General features: G+C 36.7%; 1 protein-coding gene across 2 annotated transcripts in view; it reads right to left on the reverse strand.

The window, feature by feature from the left end:
• Positions 1-21,969, reverse strand: part of LOC150079966 (tyrosine-protein phosphatase non-receptor type 5-like) — a 185,948-nt gene that overhangs the window by 46,811 nt on the left and 117,168 nt on the right. For both annotated transcript variants that reach the window (XM_090382829.1, XM_090382828.1), the window contains exons 9-12: positions 16,202-16,280; positions 13,383-13,459; positions 10,102-10,239; positions 9,643-9,756 (exon numbers count right to left, since the gene is read on the reverse strand). In XM_090382829.1, coding sequence (XP_090238955.1) covers positions 9,643-9,756; positions 10,102-10,239; positions 13,383-13,459; positions 16,202-16,280 — 408 coding nt within the window. The remainder of the gene's footprint in view (positions 1-9,642; positions 9,757-10,101; positions 10,240-13,382; positions 13,460-16,201; positions 16,281-21,969) is intronic.

The following is a 21,969-nucleotide window of genomic DNA, read 5'->3' on the forward strand; positions in this document are numbered from 1 at the left end:
ATTCATCATCAGCCATTATCACTACAGGATGAAGGCCTCTCCAGCAACTTTCCAGTTCCTTCTGTTTTGTGCAATGGCCATCCATTTATTACCCACAAACTCATGAATTCCAGGTTTTCATCTAGCTCCTCTTGGGTACCATTCTGTTATTCTCTTAGTCCCTCTGTCATCATGTCTTCAAGCTGTGTTCTGCCCAAGACTATTTTAGTTCTTTAGTTTTGAGAAGAATGTCCTTTACTTGAGTTTGCTGCCTAATCCATGTGTTTTTCTTCTTATCTAATGGTCTGATTCCTAATATAATTCATTCCAATCTTCGCTGCGTCGTTCTCAGCTTCTCTTCCATTCTTTTAGTGAGTGCCCAAGTTTCACTTCCGTAAGTTATGGTGGGTAGTATACGTTGGTTCATTATTTTACGTTTCAGACAAATTGGGATATTGCTCCTCAGTATGTGACTATATTTCCTGAATGCTATCCATCCAAAAATTTATTCTTCTCTTGACTTCCAGTCATTTATCATTATTACAGCTGATGACTTGTCCCAGATAAGTATATGACTCCACCTTTTCAATTACTGCTCCTTCAATCATTATATCCCTTTCTATGGCATACTTGTTCATCATTACTTTTGTTTTAGCCATATTCATCTTTAGTTCAAAATCCTTACTAACTCTGCATAACTGATTAAGATTTTCCTCTAATTCTTTGGGATCGTGGCTTATGACCACAATGTCATCTGCATACAGTAAATGGTTTAGGTACTCTCCATTCACATTGACTCCTTTCTGCAACCAGTCTAATCTTCTGAAAGCTTCCTCAAGGGCAGCAGCAAACAGCTTCTGAGATATTGTGTCCCCTTGTTGAACTCCTTTCTCAATTTTAAATTTGCTACTATCTTTGTCTAGTCTAATAAAGGAGGTAGCGTTCTTATATATTTTCTTCAAAATCAGGTTTTCATCTAGCTCCTCTTGGGTACCATTCTGTTATTCTCTTAGTCCCTCTGTCATCATGTCTTCGAGCCTTGTCTTTCCAGTGCCTGAAACATTGCCTTATGCTGTATGGAGTCAAATGTCTTTTCATAATCCACAAATGTCAGGCATAATGGTGTTTTATATTCATTCGCTTTCTCCATTAGCTGTGATATTACGTGAAGGTGATACATAGTTGAGAATTCTGTCCTAAAGCCAGCTTGCTCTTTCGGTTGATTCTCATCAAGTATTCTTTCTAATCTGTTAGTAATGACCCTTGTGAACAACTAGTAGATGTGGGATTGGTTTATAATTTCCAATTTCTCTTTTCTTATGCAGCAAAACTATGATTGCATTATTCCACTCCTTAGGTATCACACCTTTTCTAATGCATTTTGTGAAGAGTCTTGCCAGTTTTTGTGCCACGTCTCTTCCTCCCAATTTTAACAACTCTACAGTAACTTCATCTTCCTCTGGAGCTTTCTGATTCTTCATTTTCTTCAACGCATGTTCTACCTCATCGGGTATGTCGTATGTGTTACTAATTTGCAATCCATCTTCCCCACTGCTGGCATCATTCTCTCGCTCCTTGTATATTTCTCTATAGTAGTCTTCTGCTATTTGAATTATGCCTTCTCTGCTATTTATAAGTACACCACCACTATTCTTCAGTTTCAGTATCATTTGTCTTTCTGTATTACTGCTCATGGCTGCTGATTTAAATCCTTTGTTTTCCCTTAATGCTTGTTCTACTTTTCTTGTGTTAAATCTTATGTCCTCTTTGAGACTCTTTCTAATGGCTTTGCATAACTCAGTACACTCAATTTTCTCCTTGTCAGTGTTTATCTTGCTCTTCATCTGTCGTCTTTGGTTCATCGTGACAAGTGTTTCTTGACTAATTTTTTCTTCTCTGGATTTCTTTTTTACCTATAGGTTTCTCGGGCTTTATCACTTTCAGAAAGTTGTAATATTCCTCATCGATATCTTGGTCCTGAGCCGTCTGCAGAAGCTCAAACTTGTTCTTAAGTTCCAGAACGTACTGCTTTTTCTCCTCTTCTGTTATCTCAAAGTTATATCATACCTAAGAGTTAATTTTCTTGATTTTTGGATCATTAATTAGCTATTGTGCCATTCCTGGTTCTCCATCTTTTCATAACATTGGCCATTGTTGATTTTGGATGATGCAAAGGATCTGTATTAGTACAAAGGGTACTAGGAAAGTTTTGCAATACAGCTTTGTTTATTTAATTTTTTCAAAGTAATTTCCTCTACATTCAATACACCTCTCCATCCTCCGAACCCAATCTTTAAACCAGTTCTGCCAAGTTTCACTAGGGAGTAAAGCACACTCGTTGTCCCAAGCCCGTAGAAGGTCCTCATCACTGGAAAACCGCCTCCCTTTTAGCTTCATTTTCACATGCAGGAACAGTGCAAAGTCGCAGGGAGCAAGGTCTGGACTGTAGGGAGGGTGCTCCAGAAGTTTCAGTCCTGTCGTGGTCAAATATTCGGTGCAGGCTTTGGCGCGGTGAGCTGCAGCATTATCATGATGGAGGTACCAGGTGTCCATTCTCGACTTTGGCCGCAGGTTCTTCATAGATCCAATGACTTTAGGCAGGCATTGTTCAGTATACGACTTAGATGTGAGTGTCTTCTGCGTGTCCAAAACGACACGTTCCACAATTCCACTCGATTTGAAAAATACAGCTATCATTTTCTTCTTTACAGATCGGGATTTCCTGACAATTACGGGTGTGTCGTCATCATCAAAGACCCAAACTTTGTTTTGAGCCTTGGTCGGCAGATCGTAATAGTACAGCCAAGTCTCGTCACCTGTCACGACGTTGTTCACATACCGAGATTGTCCCTTATCAAACTTTTTTAACATCTCCCGGCACCAAGTCACACGTCGTGTCATCTGCTCTTCAGTCAGTTGATGCGGCACCCAGAGAGAACAAAGTTTCTTCACGTGCAAATGATCTTGCAGAATCGAACGAATTGCTGGTGCATTTAGGCCCAAAGTATCCTCTATCTGTTGGTAGGTCACTCGCCTGTTTTCGTCAAGCATTTTCCTCACAGCAGTAACGTTTTCCTCCGTAACTGACGTTCGTGGCCTTCCCGGCCTCTTAGAATCCTCCAGAGTGAAATTTCCCCTTTGGAATTCTCTATACCACCTGAATATCGTTGTACGATGTGGACAATCATCATCTAGTGCAAGAGTCATTTCTTCTAAGCACTGGTCTATGGTTAAACCACGCACGAAATTATACCGCAAAACTGTCCTTATCTCATTTCGTGACCACGATGCCATCGCAAGCATTTTACACTCTCACTACTAATGAATAACTGAGCCCATCGACTTGGCGCAGCGGCTACTATGCACGTATGAACATGTCTCAACATTCAGCAACAAGCAGCTTCCTGTGATTCATTGTTGCGTCATATTGCAAAACTTTCCTAGTACCCTTTGTATTATAAAGCTGTTCTGTATTTACTGCTACCATTGGTATTTCCAGAAAAGTTTTATATCTATCTCTTATCTGCAGACATCCAACTCATTTCTACTACTTTCAGGGGTTAAGTTCAAATACTTCTGAGGATAGCATGGAATATATAAAATGTGATGTTGGTTTGTTAAAAATATGCAATGTTTAATCAATGCAACACGTCTGAATAAGAAATACAAAAATATGTCATTTTCATATACAGTATATCTGACAGATCATAATGGCAGTGTTGGTATATGTGAAACAGTAATTAATACGTAACATGCTGATAAAATTTGATAAAACTTTTTTTGTTTCATTAACTTCACCACAAAAGAGGTATTTAAACTAACAACTGTAATAACCTCAGTTCTGTGAGCTGAGGCTATGAGGTTGATATATCAACCTCAATTGTGGAGGCACTTCAGTATTGTAGCACAAATATAAATAGACACTGTGATCATTCGATCTGATGACCTAGTGAAGTGAAATGACAACAGTATGTGAGATGCTAGTTGGTAGATGAGTTTTGAAAAGTGAAGCAAATTAAGGGCAAAAGTTTCATGCCATAAGAGTCGTGAAATGTAATTGTATAGGTTAGGTCAATAATCTGTTTCGTTATGAGCAAACAGAGTTTGCTACTTACCCACTGATGAGGCACTGATAAGTGCCAAGGACCGCAGTATGGGTGTAATGGCATTTTAAATAACAATATACTTCTTCTTTTGGGGTAGTGCTTTTTGTTTAAAAAATACTAACCTAAAGAAGCACTACCCCAAATAGTGTGCAGTGCACGCACTATCATGGCAACTAACAGTAAAGTGACTCCAAAATATGAGACTAATACATATCTCTCAACTTTTAGGATTTCAAAATCTGAAGAATTTTTAAAGAGATCCACCTTTATAGCCAGTACAATTTAGAACTGTACTCTGACAATGTGTTTCCACTTTTCTTCAAATTAAGCAATAATTAATTAATGATGATGTATGTGCTGCAGTGAAATGCATGAAATGTAATAACTTTTTAAAGTTCATTGCTTGGGTTTATTATTGTCCTCCCACCCCTAGTTCTGTTCAATAACAGAGTATTAGGTAGGTATACAAAATTTTATGCTCTATGACCTGGCTGAAGTTAACTATGGTACACCATGCCAACAAACACAAACTCACTACCATAGTGCAGTTAAATTATTCAACAAATTCAAAGTAGTTTAATCTTTAAAAAACAAAGAGCTGCCAACTTTTGACTTTCAACTACAGCAGAGCATTGATAATCTGAACTAATTGGGACCCGGGGTAGTTTGGACTTCTGATTCCGATTTGTTTGGATTTTCAAACTTATCAAAAATTCTGTTCTGGAGACTAAAAAAAAAAAAAAAAAAAAGGTTTAGTAAGTTTAGAAATAAAATCACTAAGTTGTACTTACGTATTTTTATTCATAGATAACAAAAAAAAAAAAAATGGAACTTTCAGCCACAATAACACATGTATAGGCTTTAACGGAAATAATTACTCAATTTCATTTCTTTGCTCTTTCACTCTTTTCAGCAAGAGTAGTTGAGTTGGACAGCATTCAGTTTATTGCTTGTGCCAAGCAATCACAGTCTCTTAGTGCAGCAAATGCCTCAGCATGCATAGGCCCAGCATTGATATCATTTTCTTTGTCGCCGTCTTTGTCCATATCATGTTCAGGAGCTCCAGTTTCTTCTACATTCACAATTTCATTTTTATTCAAAATGAGAAACCCTGTAGCATCAATATCATTTTCCATCCACACTCTTGCATCACCTTCATTGCAATCTTCAAACCCAGGGATTGACTCAAACAATTTCATAATCTCATTCAGTATTTGTCCCTCACCTTCTGTTTGATTTTGCCCATCGCCTACGGTTTCTTCTGCAATAGGCCACAGTTTTTAACAAGGATTTTTAAATTCTGTTCAGTGAGTGATTCCCACATGTCAGCTAACATGTAGCACCTGTCCTTGAGGCGGAGCTTTTTTAAAAAGCTACGATGCTTTTTACTAAAAGTAAACAATGTAAGACTTTTTTAGATTCTCTTCAACTTTTTGATGACTTCCTGGTCCATCAGTTGGAGAAGTGTGGTAACATTTGATGGAAGAAACATGACTTCGAATCTGTTGTCTAATTTGTTTAATGTTTCCATTGAAGAATGAGATGGCACATTGTTTAGGATAAGCAAGACCATGCCCATTTTGTCCTCTTGTCATTCAGAATAAAAACGTTGGTAAACCATATCAGATTACAAAGTGTCATGTTTAGTTAGTACTGAATGTCATAGGGTTTTAGGAGTGTCAGTGATAAGGCAATATTTCTCTGAGTATACTGTCTGTAAACGGCATATGTTCTGGGGTTATGAAAAACCAGAGTTTCAGAGAGAAAAAACCATGCCAACTAGCCTGAGATCAACTAACTCAGCCACGTTGTAAAAAAGACCACAAAATTCCTCATGTCATCGATGGGACTCAAACTCAGATCTTCCTGCTGCTTGAAATTGAAAAAAAATCACATCTACATATGGTATACAAACCAAATGTGTGACCTTTTTCAGATTTTACTATAAGTGAAAAAAAACCCTTAGAAGTAGCACAGTGGACATAATCATTGAGTGGGAATGGCCTGAGTTTGAATCCCATCAATGACACATGAAATTTTTATGGGCTTTTTTGCAATGTGGCTAAATCAATCACTGAACTTACTATACACAGTGCACCAATTAAATAATGAGACTGTGTGCACTCTGCATCTAGTATTAACATAAGGGGACAAAATAGTACATGATTAGATCTGCTAGAGTGTGCTCTTTCCAACAAATGCAAGTTGAAACTTGTCCGGTCAGTAGTTTGTGATTTATGGCGGAAAGAGTAATAGTAGTTTCGTGCATGCCGTCAAAAAAATTGAAAATGGAGCAAAGAGCAGTTATCAAATTTCATTGTAACTTGGGAAAAAGTGCTATGGAAACTGAAAATTTAAAAAAAGTTTATACAGGCGACCCCCACTTAACGCCGATAATTCGTTCACAAAAAACAGAGCACTAAGCGAGCACCGTATTTTCCTGTAACGTAACCTATGCATTTGTGAGTTTCGATCTATGCCATAAGATATTTCCCAATCAATAATAAACGGTAGCGAAAAGACACACAAATATCGGTCAAAATATTTAATATTAAAAATTTGTACATTTCTCCATTAAAATATTCTCCATTACATACACGTATAATTATGTGGTAACTAACTACATTACATATCAAAATTAAACTTAAAAAGCCAATTAAAATCATGAATTTATTAATCCGATGGCCCTGGGCTGTCGAGTTTTCATAACTTTGGTCGATTTTGGGTTGTACTTTGGCTGTCTTCCTAGTAAACTAAAAGGGGTTTTACTTTAAAATCCCCACAGCGTTACCACCCAACAATAAAATCAACCAATCCTTTTCTGCTTTGAAGCCTGACATGTTTTTTCTTCTTCTTTCGAATGAAACTTCTTTTAGGCATTCGTTACCAAAAAATTCCTGTTTCACCTATGTTAAAAACTTGTTGAGAAGTTTAACACCACTTCTCAATAATTTTTAGAAGTTCTTTTTTGAAAGTTTTGGCTCCTTCTTGATCTGCACTTGCGGCTTCTCCCTGGATTTTAAATCTATCTTACCAGCCCTTACTAGCTTTAAATGGTTCCACATTTTATTTTATTAATTTTTTTAAAGGTAAGCTTTCTTTAGATCATCATATAGGCTAATTGATTTTTCTTTAATAATATTTAACTTAACGGAATTGTGCTTTGGATATTACCTTCAATAAAATTATTTATTGAAAGTAATAAATATATTACGTGATATTACCTTCAATATAATTATTTATTGAAGGTAATATCAGTTACCTTCAATAAATAATTATTGGACACATCCACCTGTCATTGAACGGATTCAATTCGCTTCAAAACGTATAATTTAATTTACCAATTCAGTATTTTTCTTACCTTAGTAGGCTTTGTACCACGTCCAGACATTGCTCCTTTTTAATTCTTATCCACCATTATTAATCTTTGAAAATGTAAGAATGTTGCATTAATTATGATACAATGTTCGAGTAAACTAATGATGTCTAAACTTCCAATAAATGCATATAACGCAAATATTACAAGCAATATACTTGATAATTTTTTTAAAATGTTGATCTTGGAACTACTTAACAAGTCACCATAGTGCAATTAATGAAAATGTTTCATCTGATGCAGTCGATAGCTTGAAAATGAATAGCAAAGTTTCCCACGCTGACTTGCGAAATTTTCCCACGCTAATTTAGACACGACAAAAATTCAATCTGTACACTGGTAAAAGAGTGTTATAGTGAGTTGTGACAGCTTTACAGCAAGATATAGGTTATAATATAAAAACAGCGTTATAGCGAATCAGTGTAGAGTGAACAGCGTTATAACGAGGGCCTGCTGTACTGATGAATGCTTGTCTCGACAAAGAGTGTCTGAATGGTTTTCTCGTTTTCGTAAAGGACGTGAGTCATTAGAAGTTGATCCCTGACTAGGTCGACTGATCTCTGTTTGAACACCGGAGATTGTCACAAAGGTTGTGACTGAAGACGATCAATTTCAACGAGGTTGCTTGCTGAGATGATCGGTAGTAATAAGGAATCTGTACGAGAAATTCTAAAAGATCTGGGTAAGAGAAAAATTTGTTCCCATTTTGTACTGCATTCATTGAGTTTCGAGCAATGAGAAAAGAAAAGAGAAGCAATTTTTGGCAAAAAAAATCGATTCCAGTCATCAAACACTCCCATCTTCTCCAGATTTGGCTCACGCAGATTTTTTGTTTCCCAAAATGAAAACAGCCATGAAAGGAATGTGATACGGGATGACAGAGGACATCCAGGCTGCAGTGACCGACCAGCTGAAAGCAGTACCAGAAGAGGAGTTCCACAAGTGTTTTCAAAACTTGTATAAAAGATGTAAACAGTGTGTACACATCAGAGGTGATTACTTCAAAAATATATCACCTTACTTTGCTGTTAGTGTTATTCATTTTTTTTGTAGTAGCGCCAGTCTTGTTATTTAATTGGCATGTTGTTATTTGGTGTTTTAGGAGCATTAACAACTAAGGCCATATTGCTCCGGGGGTATGTGGTGGTCATTCCCTGACCTTTCCGCATCCTCCGTATTTGGTGGATCACGGGCTCGAACCCTGGTCTAAGCGTGTGCTACGCACTGCTGCTCCTGCCCACCTGGCTACGGAGGCGCCATTTAATTGGCATGCTGTCTACATGGAAAACCATGCATATGTCTTCTGAAATTTTATTTGTATTTCTTCTTACTGAAAGACATTACTAATTAATTTTGCACTACACAAGTACTATGAAATTACTGCACCTAACAGAAAATAATGCATTCTATTTGGAAATGTAAACTACCACAGCATACCTGACAACTAACTTGTTAATAGAAGCGGAAATTTGCAAAAAAAAAAAAAAAAAAAAAAAAAACCTACATATTTAAGTGATCAATGAATGGTCAAAAATAACATAATTCCAAATTAACTCAATTCCTAAAAAAAAAAAAAAAGATAGCAATTTAAATTAAGATATTAATTTCAGAGCTTTTTTGTTTTTTAACAAAGCACTAAAAGAATACAACACACTAAAAGAAATAAATTTCTTCACAAGCATACAAAGTACTGATAATGAATACTGACGTCAACAAACAAATGGCAAGGCATTATTTACATGGAAAAAATGCTTTAAATAAAAAATAAAGAACAGTTTTTCTCCACATATTAAAATAAAGAATATTTTTTATTCGTTAAGCAGCTGTACTCGTGTCAAACATCTTTTGCTACTTTTACTAGAAATTAAAGTAAACATGCACTTAATGTTTGATTTTAAATACATATTGTCAAATTCTGCAGTCTGCAACTGGGGAGGGGGTGAAACAACAACATATGTCCAAATTTGCATATTAGTTTGTGTTCCTTGTGGTAAATATGACATCTTTGTACCAAATGTGCCCTCCTCTATGGTTTCTTGCTTTGTCCCAAAAAGTGCTAATCTGTAACTGGAAATATGTTTAAACTACCTACGTATATAATTTACATTAGTTATCATTTTAACTGTTTTGCTGCTGCTTTTATTCCAATTTTGTCATGATTAACTTATATAGTGACGTTACCTTTAAATATAATTCTCTGATAGTATACCCATCTCGTGGAACAACTTTAGTGACAGTAACTTCAATTTCTCCAAAATGGCTACAGTAGTCAGGAATATATGGCTCACATTTGGCCTAAATTAAAAAGCACAAAATAATATAATAAGAATATAAAAGAAAAAAGCAAACGTTTTATTATAAAATTATTCAGTTACTGAAATACACTGTAAATTCTCAAAAATAAAAATCCCACATAAATTGTAGTTTGAAAGAGTAAAAAAAAAAAAAAAAAAAAAAACCAACTACAAAATGATTTTCTTTATCAAAAAACCATCTTATTAAATAAAAATTGCACAACCTTATTTATTCTTTGAACTCTGTTAAACTAGGGAGAAAAAACTACATTACAAAATAAGACTCATTAAAAAAAAAAAAAAAAAAAACCTACTTTGTCCATACCAAATTTAAAAATAACATTACCTTGTTTTTCTCTTTGAGCTTTGTTATCATCACTATAATAGGAACCTTCTGTTGCCATATCATAAGCCAAAAGTCACTGACAGTATGTGCTAGAGGTCCCTGGGTGGCAATATAAGCACTAGATTCTCCATCATAACCCTGAAATATACAAATAGCGAGTTCATTTTCATCTATTATATGGTCATTAAAGGGCACAGTGCTAATGCAGGTAACCAAGAGTTGAACAGAAAATACCTTACTGAGTTCTTCGGCTTTTATTACAGGACAATTTAGGTGCAAACATTAGAATTTAAGTTAATACATGAATTGCTTTTTTTTTTTTGTATTTAATGAAAATGGTAACCTATGGAAATTTTAGTTTACTATCAACAAGTCTTCCTGACAAATAACAAAATAATAGAGTAGTAAAGTTTCTAATGCTTTCTCACCACTTTCATGTTTGGTATTACAACTTTACAAAAAAAAAAAAAAAAACCACCTAACAAATATACTAATATAAAAAGGGAATTAAATCCAAAGTTCTACTATACATTATCACTACAACCTTAAAATCAGATTACAATCTGATTTGCATCGACATTCACACATGAGGAGTTATTCAGCGAGGGGAATGCCAGAGGTGTATTCAACTCTAGCAGTAAGCTAGAGAATCTTGTAATAACTGAGAGTAAAGTGGAGGAGAAATTGTTGAAGATTAACACAAGAAAGGCGCCTGGGTGGATGGGATCTATCCAGTTATATTAAAGGAGGCAGCAAAAGAAGTAAGCAAACCCTTAGCCATAATTGAGAGCTTCCTTGGACTCAGGGGAGGTACCCATGGACTGGAGATGTGCAAATGTGACCCCAATTCACAAGGGAGGATCAAAGGCTGACACAAGTAATTATAGACCTGTGAGTTTAACTTCTGTTCCCAGAAAATTAATGGAGGCACTGGTTAAAGAAGCACTGCAGGATCATCTAGACAAGACTTCAGTTATAGCTCAGACACAGCACGGTTTTGTTAAGGGAAGTCTTGCCTGACCAATTTGATTGGATACTATGATGCAGTCACAAAAGAACTGGATGTAGGGAATAACTTTGATATTATATACTTGGATCTTAGAAAGGCTTTTGATACTGTTGCACATGGAAGACTGCTGCACAAATTGGAGCAGTGTGGCATTGGAGGCAAATTGCTGCTATGGATAAAGGGGTGGTTGAGGGGGAGAAGACAGAGTGGTAATCAATGGACACTGCTCATCGTGGACTAATGTTATTAGTGAAGTCCCTCAGGGTTCAGTATTGGGTCCTTTATTGTTCTCTGTATTTATAAATGATATTGATGATGGTATATCAAGCTTAATGTCCAAGTTTGCAGACGATACGAAGGTTGGCAGGGTTGTCAAGGACACTACTGACACTATGCTGCTGCTGCAACAGGATCTGGAAAGGTTGAGCAAATGGGCTGAGAGGTGGCAAATGAAGTTTAACATTGACAAATGTAAAGTACTACATATGGGAAACAGCAACCCCAGAGCAACGTATCAACTCTGTGGTACTACACTGACAGTGGTAGAGAATGAAAGGGACCTGGGGGTGGTTGTGAAGGCAGATATGAAGTTCTCTGAGCAGTGCAGATGGGGCTGCAAGAGTAGCTCATGGTGTATTGTCAATGATATATAGGAATTTTTCTAGCAGGGATAAGGAGGTGATTATTCCCTTGTATAAGGCAATGGTCAGGCCACACCTAGAGTACTGTATACAGGCCTGGAGGCCTGATTTCAAGAAGGATGTAGAGCTGCTGGAACGAGTACAGAGAAGGACAAGATTAGTGAATGGAATAAAGGGTGCTCTTATGAAGAAAGGCTTAAGTTTTGCGAATTACAGTGTCTGGAGACTAGGCACCAGCGAGGTGATCTCATAGAGGTGTACAAAGCCTTGAATGGTTTGAGCATGCTCAATGCTGATGGGATTCTTCCTCTTGCTCAGAATAATCACCTGAGAGGGCATAAATTCAAATTGAGGAAAGACAGATGTAGGATAGGTGTGCGGAAATTTGCCTTTAGCCAGCAGGTGGTTGGTAGGTGGAACAGACTTCCATCCCTTGTCGTGGAAGTTGATAGCCTAAATAAGTTTAAGGCTCAGCTGGACAGGTATTTCGAACGAACAGAGGGGTGAAGTGGAAGTGGTTATTTTTTATTTATTTATTTTACTTTATTTTTTTTTTGGCTGATGCTGCATAAGCTTGCTTTCTTGCATCAAATGCCTCTACTAATGCTAATGGAACACAACCCCTAGTCCATAGCAGATGTACAACTTGCACTAATTCTATGCTTAAAGATAACTACAGTAAACCCTCACTAATCCAGAGTAATTGGGGAGAGGTCATGTAGATTAAGCAATAATCTGGATAAAAAAAATAAATAAATAATAAATAAAAAAATAAATGGAAAATTAATGATATATAGTGTAGTGCTGATGAAAATAAATTAAAAAATATCATTGTAGAGCCTTTATTTAAAAACTATAAAAATACAATACATCTATCGATGGATAAATGTATTGTGTTTTGTCTTTTTATACATTTATCAGGTGGCACTAGCGTTGCATACCACGCACGCCCACTTGATCGTTGCTGGGCATACCACTTAAATAAGTTTCTTCCAGCAACACTTCTTTTAGCTTTTTTTAATGTCTGTCTATTTGATACACTGATTTTATCACTCCCCAAATGAAATTTTAAAGGAAATGTCCTTATAGATTCTTTTTGTTTTTTAATATCTGAATCAGTCTGTTGGTCTATACCAAATTCTTCAGCAATTTTTTTTCCAGGAACACCATTTCAAGTTGTTCTATCACTTTGAGCTTGTTAATGATAGTTAAAGTGTTTTCTTTTTATTTCACTTTTTAATTCTTTAGAACTCATAAATATATAAAATATGTAACTTATGTACATATGTGTATACGTATAGAGAAGTATGCAAATGAAGTGATATAAGCAATAACATCCATCTGACTCAGAGTCAACAACGATACTGAACAACACACAAGACAATCTGATGTATGTTCCATCCCTCCCTGCGCAGTCAATCAGCATGCAGTGAGAGTTACTCATCTGCCTTCCTAAATCCAGTGTGTCTTTCAAAGTACTCAACTGTGAACAGAATTTTTCCTATTTCGATCCGGATTAGCGAGGGTTTACTGTATGTATTTAAAAGCTTAGTGGGCCAGCATGAATTATGAAGAGAATTTCATTTTTGTAATGTTAAATATTATAAATAAAAGGAAGTTCTGGAACTTACTCTAATGAAATTAGCATTCATATAAGCAGACAATGGATCTCCATTTATTTCTATCAACTGCACTCGACTGTGTTCATCTATAAATTGAAAAAATTACCAACAATTAAAACTAGTATATACAGCTATACACTAATTGATAGAGGTAAATTATTAAGCACTAATGAAAAATAAAATTTATATTCCATAAGGAATTAAACTTAATTTATTAACAGGAAAGAAGAATTTAAGCAAGTTTAAGCCAAATTAGGTAGCTATTTAGTTATGTTTCACACACATAAATAAATGCAATAGTGGTGTTGTCCAATTTTAGCCATTATGCTTTGCAGCATAATGGCTAAAATAAAATAAATTCTTTGTTTTACTAAGCTACACCTTTAGCTTCCTTTTGCTAAAGCTCACCCAGTTAGTTTTTAACTTCATTTATTTTGTTTTATACTCAGAGACGGCCATGAAACTAGATATTGTTGTTGTTTTGAAGGTTTATGGTACAAGGGCCTCTTGGCACTTGGCCGTATTGTGCCTATTTGTGGTCTGAAGGCAAAACTTTTATGTATAAATCTCCCATATCATGATTATTCAGATACAATCATATAAGTTTATGCATTTTAAATATTGAAACAGTTCTTCAAAATTTGAATCACTGCCAAGAATCTGCAATAATGTTAACAGTTCCTGAAAGTTAGACAGAGAGCTAAAGCTGGATTTCTGGATACTTGACTGCTGAGTGCATTCAATGAGGATATACTTGATTATTAGCTGGGATTGGCAGAATGAACAGAGAAGGGTTTTCTCCAATAAGCAAATACAGATGAGTTAGTTGAATAGGAACAATCAATGCAGTCTCACCAAAATCACTTCATGTTTTGGAGTTTGATGAGTAGTTACATTTAGAGTTTGGGTAATGAGGAGTGCTAACAGCACAACAAGATTGGTTTTGCTCCTTTGATCTATTATTAGGGCACACTGCCTCACTCTGACATGTTGGGAGTGCCTTATTTTTGGCATATGAGGGTTATTGTTGTTGTTGTCTGGTTTTAAGGAGCATTAGCAACTAAGGCCATATTGCTCCGGGATATGCGGTGGTCATTCCCTGACCTTTCCGCATCCTCCGTATTTGGTGGTGACGGGCGCGAACCCCGGTCTGATCAAGAAGCGTATGCTACGCACTGCTGCTCCTTCCCACCTGGCTACAGAGGTGGCATCTGAGGGTTAGGAATGTACGGTTACATGCAGTAACGGTGATAGCCTGTTTTGACAGATATTGGTTAAGTTAGAAGAGCTAAAAGTGAGGATTATACACCTTGTCAGAGCATGCCTACCATCTTTTCAAGTCATGATTCTCCTTGCTTAGCTGGGCCTTTGTTCACATAGCACTCTGACAATCTCCTCCTCTGATAAAGTTAATAAGTCCCATTCTGTTATTGCTCCCTTTAAAGATTTCAGAGTGACATGGGAAGTAACTTTTATTGGGTGTCCACCAAAGGCTGCCAGCTTAACAGATTTGTAGAATGCTGAAATTGGGCAGTTTCTACCATAAGATTGGAGTTGCCTTACTGATTGCAGGGAGCCTGCAGGTAGACATACATTTCCACACAAGGAAGGAAGATAGTTTACTTTTGGTGTTGGCATTGCTGTAATAGCAACATCATCTTAAAAAACCTTAAATTCTCCAAAAAAAATCTGCATGCTCCTTCAAGTTCTATCTCTCGCTACTAATATCCCATTTGTTTGCTGGACCAGATTTTTCAATATTCCCACCAGAGCCATGTGAAAGAGTTGATTATAATGCTTGATGTAATATTCTTGTTTATACTCTGGTACAACTACAAAGTTAGAGGAGCTTACAATAAATCATTAATACAATTGTCAATTGCGTTTAGCAGTGATGTAGGCTTGAAGCAGAGTCCACTCAAAGAGTGCATGCTATTGACTGCTCAGCTATGTTGGCTGAGTGGTCATTACTATCCCAATTGATAGATCTGATGCTATCAATGACACTATCCCAATATGACAGGCTTCATACTATCCCAAGCAATACGCGGAGTTGGTGGGAATCCCCAAAGCCTCATTACAATTAACACTATACTATTCCAAGCAATGAAATTATTAAGAATAGCATCCAAGCCATTCCATCTTCATTGCAAACTGTTTGCTTCCACAGTGCACATCAAGGACCTTATCAGACAGGCTTTATATGCTCTCCTGAGTTTATAAATACTGCCTTAATTCACTTGCTACATAAAACTGGTGGCATCTGAGGTTCTTTGGCTTAAGTGTCTCAGCAGAACATGTTGTACACCACAATTTAAAATCGCAAAATGTTCCTTTTTTCTGAAGCCATTCTTTTGCCAATTCTCAGCAAAAAAGGCTAAAGAAAATTTTGCAAGTCAAGCACTCCTTTTGGCCTCATAATTACACAGAAGTTGGTAAAGTACTTTAAAACATCTTGGCATGAAAAATTTGTTATTACAAATGGAAACAGTTTTCCATCTGAATTCTTCAATTTTTACAATTGCACGACTTCTCGAACAGAAAGTATTTTCTTTGGGAATAAATTAAATATTAATTAATTAGAACTCTACCAAGCTTTGCATTTACCATACAAAAAAAAACAAAAAAAAACAACATCCCGTATTTTATTTCTCATAAGATAAAAAAGGAATAATACATATTAACCAAATTTTGTAATATATGAATATATAGAAAAGTTTTAAAGGGGGAACTATGTTTACTTTGTATAAACTGAATTTACATTATGAGACTTCTGTACTACGAATAATTTTTTTAACAAATAGTTAAAAGGATTTTTATGTACTCACTTGGTAATATAGTTTTATAGCGATTTTTGGTACCTGATCCAGGAATCTCTACCTTTTCTGGGTGATTCATAGGAATTTCCTAAGTAAAGGATTAAAAAAAATTAAAATACATACCAAACAAACAAACAAAAAAAAAAAAAAAAATATATATATATAAAATATCATCGTGTATAATTTTAAATTTTTAAAAATATAAGAGATTTAATTCATTCCTTTTTATAGGAAGTTTTATCGGCCTGACACTTGCATCAAAATTAACCCAATTAATACATTATATCAAAATAAGTTAATGACGCGATATTATGGTTTAAAATTGCTAATATACAGCCACAGCTCGCATAATGCAAATTCGATTAATGTGTTTTTCAGTTATCGCCATTTGAAAAAAATTATACCACTTTTCACTTTACACGATGCAAATTTATTTATTTATTTTTTTTAATGAAAATCCCAAACACAAGAGGTATTAGAACCTATAGTACTTAGTACTGTGCTTAGGTTGGAGGTTAAGAAGCCGAAAGAAGATATTTGTTGATATTAGACTTGAACTTCTGTAGACTGTAATTTTTAATACATATGAAGGAAGGTTGTTCCAGAAAACGGCAGTTGAATGAATAAACGAGGAAGTTGAAAAGTTGGTTCTGTGAGTTTGAAGTTGGACAGTAAATGGATGTTGGCTGGTGGCGGCACGGGTTTGGACTGTTTTGAAAGAGAGAGCAGGAATTATAGAAGCCAATTCAGAAGAACAGTGCCCATGGAAATATCTCTGTCTTTGCCCCACTGGAGAATTACCTGGAGATCGGCATTTAAGGAATAGATAGTGGATGTTCGAGAAGTTGAAACTGATTGAGCAGGGCAAGGTTTCTCAAAATGGAAAGTGGAATGCAGTGTGCTATCATCGGCAAAACTATGGATAGGATTTCCAGTCAATGGAAGAAGGTCATTAATATACAAGAGGAAAAGAGTAGGGGAAAGAATTGAACCTTGGGAGACACCAGCATTAGTGGAAACGTTAGAAAACAGAGAGTATCTACCATGACCCTCAGTGAGCGATCAGAGAGAAAACTGGATAACCAATTACAAAAAACAGTTGCCGAACCACAAGATGGAAGCTTGTTTAGGAGACCTTTATGCCAAACACGATCAAAAACCTTTGAGATGTCAAGAGCAACTACTTGTGTTTCACCGAACCTTTCCATTGAATTAGTCCATAAATGGGTAACATAAGCCAGAATATCTCCAGTGGATCGACGCTGACGAAATCCATACTGGCGATCGTTGATCAGATGGAAGGTTTCTAGGTAGTTTAAGAGTTGGCGGTTAATTGATTTCTCCATTACTTTAGAAAGAGTAGAAGTAATTGCAATGGGACGATAATTGGATGGGAGGGATTTGTCACCCTTTTTAGGAACAGGCTGGATATGAGCAAATTTCCAAGCAGAAGGAAAAACACCTTTGGAATAAGAAAGTGAAAAAAGGCGGCAAAGAATAGGAGTAAGTTCAGGAGCACAGGTTTTGAGAACAAGTAGAGAAATACTATCGGGACCTGGAGCTTTCTTAGCATCAAGATTCTTATTATTCATTTGAAATTATTGTTTTTCTAAAACTCTTGATTTAAATTTAGTAGCATAGCATTATTTTCTGTCTTTCTGATTAATCTGGTGTATTTATTCCTTACTCGGCCTTGTAATTGCATAAAAGTATCGGTAAGGGTATCATATCCACGTGTTACGAGTTGCACTCCGGTGAATGAGAAGTTTTTTTAGCCATATTTAGCCGCTTTATTGTCCAATTGATACATCAAATTATTTTCTATAAGTAACTTATAGACCTAGTCAGGATCGTTAGTTTATTCTGAATAGAGACAGCGAAATTTGGAAGTTAATTAATACTTAAGTGTCCGTAGATTTACCATTCGTAACTTGCGCCATTTTTATATGATACGTTATATCCCGAACTAGATAGCGTTAGTATAGTATCGTATATATAGTATATAATATAATACTGTCAATTAATCAGCAAAATCTACTAATTTTGTTAAACTTCGTTGTCAATGAAATTGTACTTTTAACTAAACACATATAACGACTTAGATTACAAACGAAACATAATTAATTAATACATAACTTGATACGGAAGTTATATAAACAGAAGTCGTAGATAATATTTGATAATGAAAAAAATATATAGCATTATAACTGTGTTGGGATAAAAGTTTAGGGTTATAATTTTGTACTGAAATTGAAATTTTATTGAAATTAAATCGACATCATGACTCAGACCAGAGAAGCAAAGCAAAAGGCTCAAGCTAATGGAAGTGCTGTAGCTCAGAGGAGAACTGAGGGGGGGGGGCAGCTGCCCTCTGAATCACAGCCTTTTAAAATGCACTGCTTGCATGATGTTTGTGGAGGAATCGGCTACGGGACATGATATTGCCATGGGGGATGCCTTTGTGTGCGCGCAATGCAAAGAGTGTAATGAAATCAGGCGACAACTCAGCATTGTTATTGGCCTATATGAGAGCTTGAAGGACAGGGTGGATGGCCTCGAAGGATTTAAAGTGAGGGGCCCATTAAGCTCTCAGCTGCCCACATCAACGTTCAGAGCTTGCACTTGCTTTTTTTTTTTTTTTTTGATTTGGTAGTTGTTGGCGCATCGGCTTCTGTGGCCATATTGCACCTCCCAAGGTTTTTGCAGTACTTTGATCCAAGCCCGAGGCGGGAATCGAACCCGCGACCTTTGGGTTGCCGGGCAGGTACTTGGTCATCACGCAACACAGCGGCAACCCCGAAGGCAGAATGCGTTGGTCCCACAGGAACTAGTAGTTGTTGGTGACTATTGTCAGGGAAACAGGGAACATGCTATGTAAAAAGGATAGGTGGAACAGGACCAGGGTATGTCTGCCAGGGGAAAAGGTTGATGACGTTGTAGAGCGGATATCATCTTTTAAGGGCACAAAAGGTGATATAGTTGTACACGTTGGCACTAATGATATAAGAGTAGGAGACCGGCAGAATTACTTAACAAGTACAGGTCACTGTTGAAAAAAAGCCGCGAATTAGGGTTGAATTTGAAAGTGCCTGCAATTCGGCCCAGACACTATAGGAGGGAGTATATGATGAGAGCCTTGTCGATTAATTCAGACCTGGAAAGATTGTGCAAGGCTCAAGGGGTAGAATTTTTTTCAGCCTGGTCTGTACTTGTTAACAGAAGGGACTGCTTCTACAGGAATGGGATACACTTAAATAGAAAGGGTGCAAGAATATTTGCTGATGCTATCAAGGCAGTGTTAGGTGGGTCGAAAAACTGCTAGCTAGGCGGGATACAAGGACTAATAGATTAACAGTAGCCACTGGCAGAGGTGAAAGTGATTCTTGCACTGCTTCTATTGGAATGAGCAGAAGCCTGGAAAACAAGATGCAGGATATTTCAGAGACTGCTGGGAGTCATTGCGGTACAAGTAAACACATGGGTTGTGTTAGAGTAGCTAAGAAAAAAGACAGGTGCATGTATACTTGCATGTACACCAATGCTAGGAGTTTGGTAAATAAATTTGATGAATTTGAGGTAATGCTCAAAGCAAACGGAGCAATATGGCCTTAGTTGCTAATGCTCCTAAAAACCAAACAACAACAGCTCAAAGCATCAAAGGCGAATATTGTTGGGATATCAGAGACGTGGTGTCACGCAGATATAAGGAATGCAGAACTGGAATTTGGGGAGTACAATGTCTACAGAAAGGATAGACAGGATAGGGAGGAGGGGTTATGCTATTAGTCCAGCTACAGGACGAAAAGAAATAATCAGTCCATATTTATTAAACAGTTTAGACCTTCAAAAATCTAATTTTATGCCAATCCAAGTAATGGTTTCCTTGCTGGCAGAGGTATGGTGTTTGAAGACAGAAGTCTTGAGCGCTCATTGTTGAGACGCACGGTCTGAACACTATGGTTCTGACAGTGGGGAAGATGTCTCACCTGTTTTGCAAAATTGATATCGCCATCCTCAAGAATTATTAGCAAGTTGGACTAGGAGAGTTGGAAAAGAAGCTTCCTATATCTAAAATAAAGGTAATCCCTGTTGATTTATAATATAATAGAATATAGGAATTATCGAGCACTTAACAGTTCTCAATTATCAACTTTTTTAGTCAAGAAACACAAAATCCAAGGAAGTGAAACCAGTCGACATTGCTGGACAGTGCAGTGTCAAGTCAGTTTGGTGTGACATAAGCATTGGGAGATCAAAATTGAGAGTAGGAGTGTGCTATAGGCCTAATGACTCTGATGAGTATAATAAGAAACTGTACAGTGAAATAGAGTGGGTCAGTAAATCAGAGAGTCTTATAATGGGGGATTTTAATTTCCCAGATACTAACTGAAATTTGTGGATTGGTCACTCACACACTAGCAAGGCTTTTGTGGATTTATTGGATGATTGTTTTCTACATCAGCATGTTCGGGAGGCAACTAGAGGGAGTAATACTCTTGATTTGATTATCAGTAGTGATTCTTCGTGCATTAAGAATCTGCAGATAGAGGAACCACTACGTGGCAGTGATCACAGTGTGCTGATGTGGGATTTACTCAAAGAGGTAACTACCATCAGGGGTAAAGGGAAGGGTTATTGCTTTCGTAAAGGCGACTATGATGGTCTGAGACAGTAATTAAATTCTATACAGTGGGACCAACAGCAAATTCAAAATGGGAAGCATTCAAAGAACTTATCTTGGAAGCTACTATGCTTTACATACCAACTAAGAAATATTGTTCAAGGTTTAGGCCAAAATGGATATCAGATGAACTAATGAGACATATGGCAGAGAAGAAAAATGCTTGGGATACATAAATTAACACATGACACAGAAGCCTATGATAGATATAAGTTGATCTCTTACACAACAAAGTTACAACCTCCTCCTGCCTAACCTCCTTTGTAACCAAGTTACAAAGGAGGTTAGGCAGGCGAAGGCAGATTACAAGAAATCTTTGGCAAGGGATGCAAAGAAAAACAGCAAAGAGTTCTTTACTTATGTAAACTCTAGAAGGAAGGGGATAAATCAGATTGGTCCATTTGATATCGATGGTTCAACTGTTGATGATCCTGCTCAGGTAGCTAACAAACTAAATGAATATTTTGCATCGAAATTCACACATGAGGTGTTATTCAGCAAGGAGAATGCCAGAGGTGTATTCAACTCTGGCAGTAAGCTAGATAATCTTGTAATAACTGAGAGTAAAGTGGAGGAGAAATTGTTGAAGATTAACACAAGAAAGGCCCCTGGGTGGATGGGATCTATCCAGTTATATTAAAGGAGGCAGCAAAGAAAGTAAGCAAACCCTTAGCCATAATTATGAGAGCTTCCTTGAACTCAGGGAGGTACCCATAGACTGGAGATGTGCAAATGTGACCCCAATTCACAAAGGAGGATCAAAGGCTTACACAAGTAATTATAGACCTGTGAGTTTAACTTCTGTTCCAGGAAAATTATTGGAAGCATTGGTTAAAGAAGCACTGCAGGATCATCTAGACAAGACTTCAGTTATAGCTCGGACACAGCATGGTTTTGTTAAAGGGAAGTCTTGCCTGACCATTTTGACTGGATACTATGATGCAGTCACAAAAGAACCGGATGCAGGGAATAACTTTGATATTATATAGTTGGATCTTAGAAAGGCTTTTGATACTGTTGCACATGGAAGACTGCTATACAAATTGGAGCAGTGTGGCACTGGAGGCAAATTGCTGTTATGGATAAAGGGGTGGTT

The sequence above is a fragment of the Mastigoproctus giganteus genome, chromosome 10, assembly GCF_048544385.1.
Source record: "Mastigoproctus giganteus isolate SK-2022 chromosome 10, ASM4854438v1, whole genome shotgun sequence".
Taxonomy (NCBI): Eukaryota; Metazoa; Arthropoda; class Arachnida; order Uropygi; family Thelyphonidae; genus Mastigoproctus; species Mastigoproctus giganteus.